This window comes from Alligator sinensis, unplaced genomic scaffold, assembly GCF_000455745.1.
Source record: "Alligator sinensis unplaced genomic scaffold, ASM45574v1 scaffold1059_1, whole genome shotgun sequence".
Taxonomy (NCBI): Eukaryota; Metazoa; Chordata; order Crocodylia; family Alligatoridae; genus Alligator; species Alligator sinensis.
Genome location: NW_005842103.1, coordinates 278101 through 291359, shown reverse-complemented (window position 1 = coordinate 291359; position 13259 = coordinate 278101). Strand labels below are relative to the sequence as shown.

The following is a 13259-nucleotide window of genomic DNA, read 5'->3' as shown; positions in this document are numbered from 1 at the left end:
CCTTGTGTGCAGGCATGGCCTGCAGGCCCCGACACCGCACCCCGCCTGGCCCGGCCCGGCCCGGCTCACCTTGAACCCCTTTTTGACCCAGCAATGCCTGCGGTGAGCAGGCACCCCCCTCCAATCCCCACCACTGCCATCCCCCCTCGTCCTGCACAGTGTGGAGAGCAGGACCCGCCAGCCTAGGCGGCAAAGCGTGGCCCAGCCTGGGGCCGCCCACCCAGCTCGCACACTCGCTGCCTCCTGTGCTTGGCTGTGCTGTGCGGTACCACGGGCTGGCAGCACAGCCAGGTCTGGTACCGTGTTGGCATCGGGTCTGGTGCTCCAGTAGCCAGCTGGAGGGCTGTGCTGGCCATGCATTTGGCTGCCAGGGGGTGTCCCAGGGCCAGCCTGTGCATCCTGGCGTGCTGGGGCTCCTGCGCTGTTGCTGTCGGGTGCACCTCCCGCAAGCATCATGCCCAAGACAGCCGCAGGCACCAGTCGGTGCAGTTCTCGGGGCCAGGACCACTGTGTGCAGGCGTGCTGCTGTACGGAGCTGACCGGTGAGGCCCCAGTGGAGCCGGGAGCTGGGCACCGGGAGGGGAGAGGAGGGGCGGGGCGGGGCAGGGCAGGGCAGACCCCCCCAGTATGTGGCTGTAGTTCTCCAAGGGAGAAGGTGCAGTTGCTGAGGCCTGGCTGCCAGGCCAGCTGGCACTGCCCTTGGGTGCTTGTCCTCATGGGTGGCGGCACCGATGGGATCCGTGAGGTGAAGGCACAGGGGTGCCCTAGGAGCAGGGACCAGCTAGGGGTCTCCTCCGGACTCTGCAGCAGCTCAGCTGGGCCCAGGGGGCTGCAACTGCCCCTGCACGCTCAGCCATGACACCAGGGCTGCAACTGCCCCGGGAATGGCTAGCAGGGAGTAAAGGCTGGGGGCGGGGGTGGGCATGGGCCCAGGGCTGCAGGACATGTGACCCCACAGCGCTACTGGTGGGGCCCAGAGGCAGCAGGGCTGGATGAGCGCTGCGGGCAGGGCATGATGTTGGCACTCGAGCCGGGGGCATCAGCCAGGCCAGGCTGGGCAGAGGTGACCGAATGCAGGCAGGGGCAGGCCTGGGGCCATCTCCCGGTGTGAGCTACTCCCAAGCAGGGCGGGGAACAGGGCCCTTGGGCAGTGCAGGGCCATGCCGGGGCACTTTGGGCTGCGCAGCACCCGTTGGCTCGGAGCAAGCCTTGGTGCTGGGGTTGGATGGGCCTCAGGCAGCTTGGGCTGGGCCTGGGCCAGGGCTGCTGAACAGTGCAGTCAGGCTGGGGCTCCTCACGGAGGTTTAGCAAGCAGGCAGGTTCCCGCAAGCGCAGCTCCGGCACGGGCCAGGCCAAGTGGCCTGGGGGCTGGTCCAGAACTGGGAGCCAGGGGGTGTGGGATGCTGAGGCACAGGACCCCCCGGCAGGCATTGCTTCACTTGGGAAGCCTCAAGCACCTGCCCCTCAGCCCCCCACTATCCCTGGTCCTGTCCCGGTGACCCTGGGCACTGGCCATCACCTCCGGTGCATGCACATGTGGCGAGGCCTGTGGACACATGGGCAGTGCTGGGCAGTACACGTGTTCCCAGGCACGTCCTGCCATGCTCCTGGGTGCAGGTGTGTGTGGGCCGGCAGGCGGCCCAGTGGCTGTGGGGCCCAGGGGCCACCCTGCAGCCGGCCACGGTGCCAGGATGGCAGCAGAGGCTCTGGGGAGGCACCGCAGGGCCGGGCTGGTGACCGAGGGGCTGCTGTGCTGAGACGTGGCGCGCTCCTGCCTCTGGCGCTGGGTACCTCTGCCCCCTTCCTGGCACAGCCAAGACCCCTGTGCTGGACCCCAGTGCCCATAGCGGGAGCCCTGGGGCTGCCCGGAGAGTGGGGCCCTCGCTGCTGCAGCATCAGCCCCAGCACCCCTCCTCCGCAGGCAGCAGCTGTGAGCCCCTGGCTTGCGCTCGGCTGGGGCCGGGGTCCCAAGAGAGGTTCATGAGCAGACGAGAGGGAGCCTGAGCCTGGTGTTCTTCAGCCCCCGCCTGTGCCTAACCCTCCTCTTCCTGCTGCCTTTTCACTCCATCCCTGCTCCAATCCCACCTGGATACCCTGTTCCCTTCCCCGTCTGTCTGCCCATTGCCAGGGCGTTGGTGCCGGGCACGGGCCTCGTGCGGTGCAGGCTGGTTCCTCTTGTCCTTGGGCGGTCAGACACCTGAGCCCCTGCCTCCCCATCCTGCACCCCCCCGCCAGGGCTGGGCCAGCTGCCAGGGCGCCACGGGGCAGGGCCGGGACCTGGGGCAGCATCACCACATAGGCTCAGCCCCAGCCACCCCCTCCTGCCACAGCACTGGCAGGGGGAGGAGGCCATTCCCAGGGCAGGGAGGAGGCCTGGGGGGCCCGTGGCTCAGGCTGTGACACTGCCCTCCCTCCACGGCAGGGACAGTGCAGAGCACAGCTGGCCCCTTGCCCCCGGTCCTGGCAGCTGGCACTGCCCCGGCCATGGCGTGGTGGGTGCCATGTGTAACCCAATCTCCTTGCAGACATCCGGGACAGTGGGGCCAAGCCCGTGATGGTCTACATCCATGGTGGCTCCTACATGGAGGGCACCGGCAACATGATTGACGGCAGTGTCCTGGCCAGCTACGGCAACGTCATCGTCATCACCCTCAACTACCGCGTCGGCGTGCTAGGTACCAGCCGGGCTGGGCAGGGCTGGGCAGGGCAGGGGAGGGCAGGGTGTGCCGTGCCGTGAGGTCCCAGCTCAGGGCAGGGCTGCCGGGCCAAGGCATCTGGAGTTGCTCCCACTGGGCCTCTGCTTCCTGCTCTCCCCTGGCAGGGGCAGGGAGCCTGGGCCTGCCAGGGCAGCTGGCGTCGGGCCTAGGGCAAGTGGCTCAGGCTAGAGTCCTGCTGCCCTGTGTGTGTCCCTGCGGCCCCGGGTCAGGCTCAGCGGTGCCCACTGCAGTTGGGGACCCTCCCAGATACTGCCTGGATGAGCCTCAGCTTAGTGGGGTGCTGCAGGCTGTCGGGCCACGCACGAGGGCTGGAGGAGGCAGCAGAGCCCTCAGGCTCGTGCCTTGCTGCTGACAGGCTCTGCGTGACCCCCAGGGTTCCTGAGCACGGGGGACCAGGCTGCCAAGGGGAACTACGGGCTGCTGGACCAGATCCAGGCACTGCGCTGGGTCAGTGAGAACATCGCCTTCTTCGGGGGGGACCCCCTGCGCATCACTGTCTTCGGCTCCGGCATTGGCGCCTCCTGCGTCAGCCTGCTCACCCTGTCCCACCACTCTGAAGGTAGGTGCCCTGTGCTCCGCTGGGCACGGAGCGGGAGGGACAGATGAGGGCCCCACTGGGCTGGCAGGCAGGGGCAGGGGCAGGGGCAGAGACACAACCTGGCTCTGTCCTGCCCTGGGCAGTGCTCTGCCGGCCATGGTGCATGCAGGGAGCACAAGTCACACTGCTGGGGAGTGCAGACTGGCAGAGGAAGTCGGTCGTGTCCAGTGGTGCATGGCGTGTACCACTGCATGCCACCCTGCAAAGCCCTGGAGAGACCGGGCCAGGTTCTGTGTCCAGTCTGATACCCGTGTCCAGGAGTAATGATCTCGGCGGTGCAGAGGCGATGGCCAGGTTGGCTTGGCAGGGCAGGGCCAGGCTCCCAAGATGTGTGAGCAGGCTGCACTGTGAGATGGGGTGTGCAGGGCAGGGTGTCTGCTGGCAGCAACACCGGGGAGGGAGGGCAGGGTCAGCCCAAGGGCCAGTGACACAAGCTGGGGCCAGAGCCAGCTGGCAGCTGCCAGGGGTCAGAGCTGCAAGGTGCTGAGCCAGACTCTGAGGGGAGCTCTGGGGCAAACCCTCATGGCACAGTCTCTGCACAAGGGCCTGCGCAACACGGTGTCTGCTAGGGCCCAGCCATTCCCTTTGCCCTTGCAGCCCCATGCCCAGGCCTGCAGCTCTACACCAGGGCCAAGCGCTTCCTGCAGCTAGCTCGGCCCAAGCTGTCCTGGCCTGTCCCAAGGGTCCTGCAGTACCAGGCTCTGTGTGGAGCTGTGATGGTACTGGCTGACCTGGGATGGGATGGGATGGGATGGGCTGTGCAGAGGTGGCACAGCTGGAGGCACCCAGCACACTCCCTGGGTCTTAGTGAGGTGACTGCAGTCCCTTGGAGAAGGGTCTGGGAGTCTTGGGAGATCACAGATTTGATAGGAGTCTGCAGTGTGATGCAGCCACACAAAAGGCAGTTTTGGGAGATATCAACAGTTGCATCAGGTGCAGGACATGGGAGGTAATCATCATGCCTCTCTACTCGGCACTGGTTAGGCCTCATCCAGACACTGCACCGTTCTGGGCTCTACATTTTAAAAAGGACATGGAGAAGTTGGAGAGGGTCCAGAGGCAGCAACAAAGATGATCCAGGGCTTGGAAAGCGAGTCATAGAGGAGACGCTGAAGGAGCTGGGCATGTTCAGCTTGTGGAAAAGGCACTTAAGAGGGTTCATGACAGCAGTCTTCAAGTACTTGAAGGGCTGCCATAAAAAAAAAAAAGGGGGAAAGTACCTTTTCTGTGTTGCTGCAGAGAGGAGGATGCGGATCAGTGGCTTGAAGTTGCAACAAAGGAGGGTTAGATTGGAGATCAGGAGAAACTTCACTGCAGGGATAGCCAGGCAGTGGAATAGATGCCAGGGAAGCAGTGGACTTTATCACTGGAGACGTTGAGAGGCACTTGGACAGCCACTGGTCGGGGTGATCTAGGCATAGGGATACCTATGTTCTACCATGGGGATTCCCCAGGCTTTTGGGCTTTGCTGACTGCACGTGGGGCTGGGAGAGAATTCTTTCCCCTCCTATTGCTCCATGTGTCAAGGGTTTTTTAGTGTTCCCCAGAGGCTCTGGGTGCTGCTGCAGCCCAGGCTGAGGATGGGACTGGGCTGTGCCAGTGCTCCTGCTGGCACCAACTCCACAGGGTCCTGGCTAGAGGGGCTTGCCCCTGTGTTCAGGGTCAGACCAATGCCAGATTTGGGGTCAGGAAGGAACTTTACCCCCTGATCAGACTGGGGGGGCAGGAGGAGGAGGGTAGAATTTGCCTTCCTCTGTAGCGGGGCATGGCCTTTTCCTGGGATCACTCGAGTGTCTATTAACAACCTTTCACAGTAGCAGGGTGCTGGCCACCGTGGTCCCCTGCTTTCCCCATGGCAGGTGTGGGCATGATGTCAGGTGTTGCGTCAGGGCTGACTGTGTAATGTTGCTAGTTGTTGGACGCTGAGTTTGCACGGCTGATCCTGCCTCATGGACAGGTTGACCTCTGGAGGTCCCTGCCAGCCCCATGGCTCCAGGATTCTCCATGAGCATCAGACAGCTCCTGTCCTCTCAGGAGAGATTCCCCAGGGCTGGCTGACCTGGGGATGTGCCATTCTGGTCTGGCCCGTCTTTGCTGGGCATTCCCGGGGTCCCCCAGTGCTGGCTGACGGGGGGCATGCTCCCCTCAAGCAGGCATAGGCAGGGCACGTGCAGGGCGGGAGTCACACAGGTTGGCTGTTTCCACGCACATGTGCAAATGCTGCATGGGCCAGGGGCAGGGCTGTGTCGAGCCAGCACTGCCTCCATGCTGGTGTGCAAGACATGCACCGTGGGCACATGGCATGAGGGCTGTGCACAGGTAGTGGAGGGGAGCCCAGTAAGGAGGAAGGCATCTCTGTGCCCCAGGGGCCATGTGCACGGTGTGCGGGCAGCCTGCCTGGGGCTGGTGAGCATGGGGCCTCTCTGGCATGGAGCATCCTGGAGGCAGGTCGGTGCCTGGGGCTGTGCTGGGCCCCTGGAGGGCAACTCTGGCTGCAGGCTGCCTCCTGCCAGGCACTGACACCCGCCTGGGACACTGATGCCACTCCTGCTTCCGCCCCTGCTTCCCAGAGCCTGCATGTGCCCAGCGCGCTCACAGGCTCCAGCTCCAGCAGGGGAGGGTGTGCTGCACACTGGAGGAGCATGGCAGGACCTGCGCCATCTGCATCCCATGCTTTCATCTGTCACCGCCAAGCTCTTTCCCAAGACACCCACGATGCGTCTGCTTTTTACAGCTGCCCTGGGCAGAAGCAGCCCTGCAGAGCCCAAGGGCTGGGCAGTGGCGGGGCAGCAGCTGGGGCTCACAGACCTCCAGGGCAGGGGTTGCCATGACTGGCCAGGCCTCAAACACGTGGATGTGACCGGGTAGAGGCCTGCTCCTGGGCACTGCCACGGCCAGCTTGGCTGGCCTCGAGGCCGGCTGCAGAGAAGGTGGATTCCCTGCTGCCGGGGCCAGGCAAAGGCAGAGGGCCCTAGGCTACCCTGTCAGCAGTGCCTGTGCTGGGCAGGTGGGGCTGGACCTGGCACCATGGGCACCAGGGCCCCCGGCAGATACTGGGGGCTTCCTGGATGGCTCCAGGGAGCAGTGTGGCGCCGAGTGCGGCAGCAGTGAGGTCCTGCCGCGTGGGAAGTGCTCCGCCTGCCAGCCTGCTCGGGACCTCGGCAGGGGGCCGGGAGGGTGTGGAGGCTGTGCGTGGGGCGTGGGCCCAGCCGGCAGGGGGAGCCCCGGTGCTCCCCGCCTGTCCCGTCCCATCCCGTCCATCCCCAGCACTGTTTCCGGAGCCCTTTGTATTCTGCACAAGCCCCATTGAGGCGGAGCTGGAGCCTGGCCACGCATTCCTGTGCCCGGGCCAGGGCCTTTGTGGCCCGGCTCCGCAGGGCGCGCGCCTGCCCCCCCGCACTCCCGCGCAGAAAGGCCCCTTTGTGCCCGGGCCAGCGTGTTCCTGCCAGGCGGCCTTGGCACGGAGTGGGCCCAGCTGGGCAGGAAGCACGGGCAGCCAGGGGAAGCCCTCACAAAGCACCTCAGTGGGATGCGCAGGGTTAACCAGCTCTGGCAGCATTAACCCTCAGGCTGCTAGTATGCTGCTCACCCAGGGGCTGCCCCCCCCCCAGGATCCTGGGGCCTCCTGGACATAGGCCCAGCATGGGCATAGCTGCTCCCTGCCTGGCGCCGGTGCCTGCTTGCCTGGGGCACACAACTTGGGGGCAGTGGTGGGTCAGGGTGGCCCAAGCAATGGGCCCATTGCCCCCCTGCACCCTGGGGGTGCCCATGCTCCCTCTGCCCCACATGGCTCAGATGCCATCTAGACCTGGATGCGTGGCCCCATGCAGCCTGGCTCCGGCTGCAGCACCAACAGGCCCCCCAAAAGCATGCACCTCCTGCAGCCTGGTGCTCACAGAGGCTCCCGCTGGCCCCCCTGCCCCCCCTGTGACCTGTGCAGACTGTGCTTGGGTTCCGGTGCTGGGAGAAGGGTCCCCCCAGCTTGTCTTACTGGGCCCAGCCAAGGGTGCCAGTGAAAGAGGCAGGCAATGCCCCATCCCTGCTTCCGCTTCTGCTCCAGGGCATTTTCAGAGGCCCAGCTCTCACTCCTGAGCCCTCGGGGGATGCCCCTCCATGCATATGGGGCTCTGAGCAGCTGCCCCAGCTGCATGGACTGGGGAGCTAGCTAGAGCTGGCCATGCTGTGCCGGGACCTGGCTGTGCTCTGGCTCTCACCCTGTGGGCTGCTTTGTGTCTCACTGCAGGGCTGTTCCAGAGGGCCATCATCCAGAGCGGCTCGGCACTCTCCAGCTGGGCCGTGAACTACCAGCCAGTGAAGTACACGAGCATGCTGGCAGACAAGGTGGGCTGCAATGTGCTGGACACGGTGGACATGGTGGACTGTCTGCGCCAGAAGAGTGCCAAGGAGCTGGTGGAGCAGGACATCCAGCCGGCGCGCTACCATGTGGCCTTCGGCCCCGTCATTGATGGCGACGTGATCCCTGATGACCCCGAGATCCTGATGGAGCAGGGCGAGTTCCTCAACTATGACATCATGCTGGGCGTGAACCAAGGCGAGGGTTTGAAGTTCGTGGAGGGGGTGGTGGACCCCGAGGATGGCGTCTCGGGCAGCGACTTCGACTACTCTGTCTCCAACTTCGTGGACAATCTGTATGGGTACCCTGAGGGCAAGGACACGTTGCGGGAGACCATCAAGTTCATGTACACGGACTGGGCCGACCGCGACAACCCTGAGACACGCCGCAAGACCCTGGTGGCACTCTTCACCGACCACCAGTGGGTGGAGCCCTCAGTGGTGACGGCCGACCTGCACGCTCGCTACGGCTCCCCCACCTACTTCTATGCCTTCTATCACCACTGCCAGAGCCTCATGAAGCCCGCCTGGTCCGACGCAGCGCATGGCGACGAGGTGCCTTATGTCTTCGGCATCCCCATGATCGGCCCCACTGACCTCTTCCCCTGCAACTTCTCCAAGAATGACATCATGCTCAGTGCTGTCGTTATGACCTACTGGACCAACTTTGCCAAGACGGGGTGAGCAGTGTTTGGTCTCCGTGCCAGGCGTGGGCAGGTGTTTGCGGGCTCCATGCTGGGTGTGGGCAGGCACATGTGGGCTCCATGCTGGGGCATGTGCAAATGTTGTGCTGGGGCATGTGTGGGCATCTGCAGGGTCCTTGCTGAGATGTACGTGCTAATATTCAGGAAGAATGCTGGGGCATGTGTGTGCTCTAAGCCAGGGTCCTTGGGTGTGCGCAGACTCTGCACTGGGACGTGTGGGTGTGTGCAAGGTCCACACCTGGGTGTGCAGGTGTGGGTGGGCTCATGCAGGGACATGTGGGTGCATGTGGCACCAGGGCATGTGGGAGCAAACCTGAGCCACTCAGCCAGTCTGTGTCCATGTGTGTCCCCTCAAGCTGACACGCATGTGTGCGTGTGGTGCCCTGAGCCCATCTGTGTGTGCACACTCACCTCCCTGATCGCAGCCACCAGGTTACATGCCCCCACCTGGCCCGGCCTCCCCTTATCACCCGTGTGGGCCTGGCTCCTCCCCAGGCCCAGCACATGGGTTCCGCCTGCCTGTGTCCTGCCGGGGCACTATGGAGGCTCTGGCGCGCTCGGGCAGGTGGGGTTGATGCAGTGTGTAGCTTAGCCTTGCTTCTGGGCAGCCCAAGCCCTGCCCCACAGCTCTCAGTGATGGGCAAGTTCCTGCCAGCCCCGGCTGCTGCTTGCCCTGGCCAGGCACTGCCCGCATGAGTTGAGTGGGCATTTCTGCCCCGGGCATGTGCCCCACGGCCCCTGCTCAGGGCACAGCCCTGTCTCCACTGCAGTTTCTCCTGCTCACCTGTGCTGCCCCGTGCCTCACAGGCGCTGCCATCCCACTGCCTCTCCAGCCTGGGCAGCTCTCTGAGCCCATCATGAAGCCCCCATGGTTTCCTTGTGCCTCTGCTGCGATGCTGCAGGACACCTGCTACAGCTCTGCTGCCAGCACGGACCCCACTGCCACTCAGGCGGGCTTGCAGCGTCCCTGTGCTCCCTTCTCCCTCCATCTGTCTGCCCATCAGTCGGTCTGTCTGTGTCCAGCTGTTGTCTCCTGTCTGCTTAGGCTGACAGTGCCAGACCCCTGGCTGCTTCCCAGCTGTCCAGCGCCAGCCGGAGCAGGGCTGTTGTGCTCGGGGGTCCCTGGACTCGGTAGCAGCACAGACGGCATTGGCGGGGTGGGTCATGGGCACCAGCAAGGGCAACGTGTCATCACCTCCCCCTCCCCGCTAACCCTGTCCCGCCCTGTGTGCACAGGGACCCCAACAAGCCAGTGCCCCAGGACACCAAGTTCATCCACACCAAGGCCAACCGCTTCGAGGAGGTGGCCTGGTCCAAGTACAACCCTCGAGACCAGCTGTACCTGCACATCGGGTTGAAGCCACGGGTGCGCGACCACTACCGTGCCACCAAGGTGGCCTTCTGGAAGCACCTGGTGCCGCACCTGTACAATCTGCACGACATGTTCCACTACACATCCACCACCACCAAGGTGCCGCCACCCGACGCCACGCAGAACGCCCACATCACCCGCCGGCCCAACGGCAAGGCCTGGACCACCAAGCGCCCTGCCCTGTCCCCCGCCTACAACAGTGAGGACGGCAAGGAGCCATGGAGCCCGGAGCAGGAGGCCGGGACCCTGCTGATTGAGAACCCACGCGACTACTCCACTGAGCTGAGTGTCACCATCGCCGTGGGTGCCTCCCTCCTCTTCCTCAATGTCCTGGCCTTTGCTGCCCTCTACTACCGCAAGGACAAGCGCCGGCAAGACACACACCGCCAGCCCAGCCCCCAGCGCAGCGCTGCCAACGACATGGCCCACACGCCCGAGGAGGAGATCCCCTCCCTGCAGGCCAGCCAGGCACACCGCGAGTGCGAGCCAGTGCCCGTGCCAGCCCACGATGCCCTGCGCCTGGCCGCGCTGCCTGACTACACGCTGACCCTGCGCCGCTCGCCAGACGACATCCCACTCATGACACCCAACACCATCACCATGATCCCCAACTCCCTGGTGGGGCTGCAGACCCTGCACCCCTACAACACCTTCGCCACTGGCTTCAACAGCACTGGGCTCCCCCACTCACACTCCACCACCAGGGTATAGCTCCCCAGCCGCCCGCCTGCCCGCGCACACACGCACGCACACGCACGCTCGCTCACAGCGGACGCTGGGGCCGGGGTGGGGGCCCGGGCACTCCAACAGCGCACGGACAGGCTTGTCCAGCCCAGAGGGCAGAGCAGAGCCCCAGCTGGCGCACTGCGGACAGCATGGGGGGGACAACTGGTGCCACCCCCAGCTCCTTCCTCCATTTCTTTTTTATTTCTCCAAGTGCTTTGACTCTACTGCGCTGATGCCGGGGTTGTGGGGCGCAGCCAGAGCCGCACAGCAGGACTGACCCTAGGGCAGGGGCACGGCCCTTATGCCCCGCTCCCTGCTAGGGAGCCCTGGCCACGCCGGCAGCAAAACGGACACACGCGAGGGGCTGCAGAGCCTCTGCCTTGGCCCACGGTCCGTTGGCCTCCCAGAGGCTGGGCCTCATGCCAGGCAGCAACCCTGCCTGGCACATGGGGCTGCCCAGAGCCCCTGGTCGCCTCCTGCCACGGGAGCCCAGGGGCGCCAGAAACTCGCCATCATCCAAAGTGCCGTGGAACACGCGCCCGCACTTTGCCGAGCCGCAGCGGCTGGGCAGGAGCTAGGGGGTGCCGTGCCCGCCCCGGGCTTGCCCCTGCCCGCTGTGCGCTGCAGAGAACCTCTTTCGTGCGGGCGTTTCTCTTTGCAGAGACGTTTTTTAAGCAGATCTTTAGTTCTTTACACACTAACGGAGTCGCCGCGTTTTGTCCTTTGTAAAGATTTTAAACCAAGTGTTCTTGATATAAAATAAAAAAGCCAGTTAGAATCCCAGCGTGTGTGGCCCCGGCATCCCCTGAGCCCCGGCAGCACGTGCCCCCAGGCCCTGCCTGACCTTTTGTATTTTTTATATTCTCCCTCTTCTCTCATGCTGCGTATGCCAGCTGGGCACTATGTGCTATACAGCCTGTCCGTGACTGCCCCAGCCCTGCCCTGCCCAACTGCCTTCCTGCCCCCACTCCCCAGGTCCATGTGCTTGCCGGTCCTACCTTTGCTCCTTGCCCTTCCAGTGAGTGCCGCCCCTGCTGCACTGACGCTGCTCAGCTGAGCCTGCCCCTGTGCCACCCTCAGGCCCCAGCCCTGGTCCCTGCTGCCCAGGTCCATGTTCCCCTGCCTGCTCTGCCCTGTGCCCTCCATGCCCCCTGCCTCCCTGGGGTCTTGCAGCCAGCCATCTCGGGGGTGGACGTGTGAACAAACCAGGGGGCCCAAGGCAACCCACTTTGGAGCAGTGCCTGGGCAGCATGCGGGGGGCCAGGGGAGGCAGCGTGTCCAGGTTGGCCTCAGCTGGTCCCTTCTGGGCCTCTGCACTTGGCAAGCAGGCCCTGTGCTTGGGGGCCTCTGGCCCAGAGCCCAGTCCCAGGGCAGCAGGGCTGGGGGTAGTGGTTGGAGGGAGCTAGCCTGCAGCATGGCAGGAAAGGGTGGGCAGGGCTGCGGGGAGCAGGGGCTGCAGCTTGGGAGTGAGGGGCACTGCAGGGTTGGGGCTGGAGCTGGCTGAGGTGGGGAGGGCTGTGGTTTGGGGCACTGGGGATGGGGAGCCCAGGGCAGGGGTGCAGCCTGAGGCCCTGGAGCAGAGCTACAGAGCTGTGGGGGCGGGGGGAGTCGTGCTGAGCGGCCTCCTCTGGCGCAGGATTGGGCTTCCAGGTCCTCCGCAGTGGTATCACGGGGTCACTGCACTGGCAGCCGGCAGGGGCAGGAGAGCCTGATCCTGAGCCCAGGGCTGAGCCTGGCTGGAGCAGGGGCCAGGGTGGGGTCCAGGGCCAGCTAAGCTGCTCCCCTTCACCACAGGGCGGCCACATGCCCAGCACCTGCCCCCAGCTGGGGTAGACGAGGCCCAGACCAGCATAAGGCTGGGGGGTGTTGCTCCCCTGCCCCAAGGCTGAGACTGGGCGGTGCAGATGGCAGAATGTATTTGTACCCATCACCCCAGCGAGTAACCTGCTCCAATAAAACTGATATTTTTATGTGTGGTGTCCTGTGAGATGCCTGGCACTGGGGCAGGGGAGGATGCCCAGATCTGGGGGAAATGGTGTGGTGGGAGCAAGGGCTGCGCTCCTGAGTCCTCGGGGGCTGCGATCCCCAAGCAGGCGGCCACCCGTGGGAACGCCCAGCCAGGGGCCGTGCAGTGGGTATCTCACTAGATGCAACCTCACTAGATGCGGCGCCAGGGGCAGCCAAGGGCATCTATTCCGTAAGCAGGGCTTCCCAGCTGCGAGCTCCCACTCAGCAGTGTCCTGCCTGTGCCAGCCAGCCTGTTATGTTTCCTCCACTCCCGAATGCCCGAGTCAGTGCTGCCCAAAGAGCCTGGTAACCACGTGCCCCCGCAGGGCACCTGCCCTGTGGTGCTGTCAGAGGGGCAGTGCCCAGGGCCCAGCTCTGCGCCCTGGTGCACAGTCTGCACCGCTGGCAGCACCAGGCCAGGCCTCTGCAGCCTCCCTCCCCACCCCATAACAGGCACCCCAGGCTGGGACCTGCACCCCTGCCCCACCCATCTCTCCTTTCTTGCCAACCAGAAAAGCTGCTGGTTTCATTTCTTTTTAATGTAATTGCAAATGGGGATTCCATGGAAACCAGGCATGGGGCCTGAATTGCCTCCAGCGCGCAGGCCCGATGAGCTGGAGCCAGGGCCTGGGTGAGATGGGGGTGGGGAGGGGGCATGAGCCCCTGCTTTGCCCATGCCTAGGGATTGCCAGGCTCCCCCAGGCAGCCATGAAGCAGCTGGGATGCAGGGATGCTCCGTCGTGGCCCCACTGCTGGCAGGACCCATGGGCTGCCTGAGCTGG

At 64.7% G+C, this 13259-nt stretch overlaps 1 protein-coding gene across 6 annotated transcripts in view; it reads left to right on the top strand.

The window, feature by feature from the left end:
* NLGN3 (neuroligin 3) overlaps window positions 1-11253 on the top strand; it is an 18168-nt gene extending 6915 nt beyond the window's left edge. For 4 of the 6 annotated variants that reach the window (XM_014520314.2, XM_025205054.1, XM_025205055.1 and 1 more), the window contains 4 exons: window positions 2526-2675; window positions 3091-3276; window positions 7559-8348; window positions 9609-11253. In XM_014520314.2, coding sequence (XP_014375800.2) covers window positions 2526-2675; window positions 3091-3276; window positions 7559-8348; window positions 9609-10455 — 1973 coding nt within the window. In that variant the 3' untranslated portion in view covers window positions 10456-11253. Of the gene's footprint in view, window positions 1-9; window positions 543-2525; window positions 2676-3090; window positions 3277-7558; window positions 8349-9608 lie in introns of those variants that run through there. The other 2 variants (XM_025205057.1, XM_025205056.1) reach the window with 2 other exon arrangements.
* Window positions 11254-13259: the final 2006 nt, after the last annotated feature.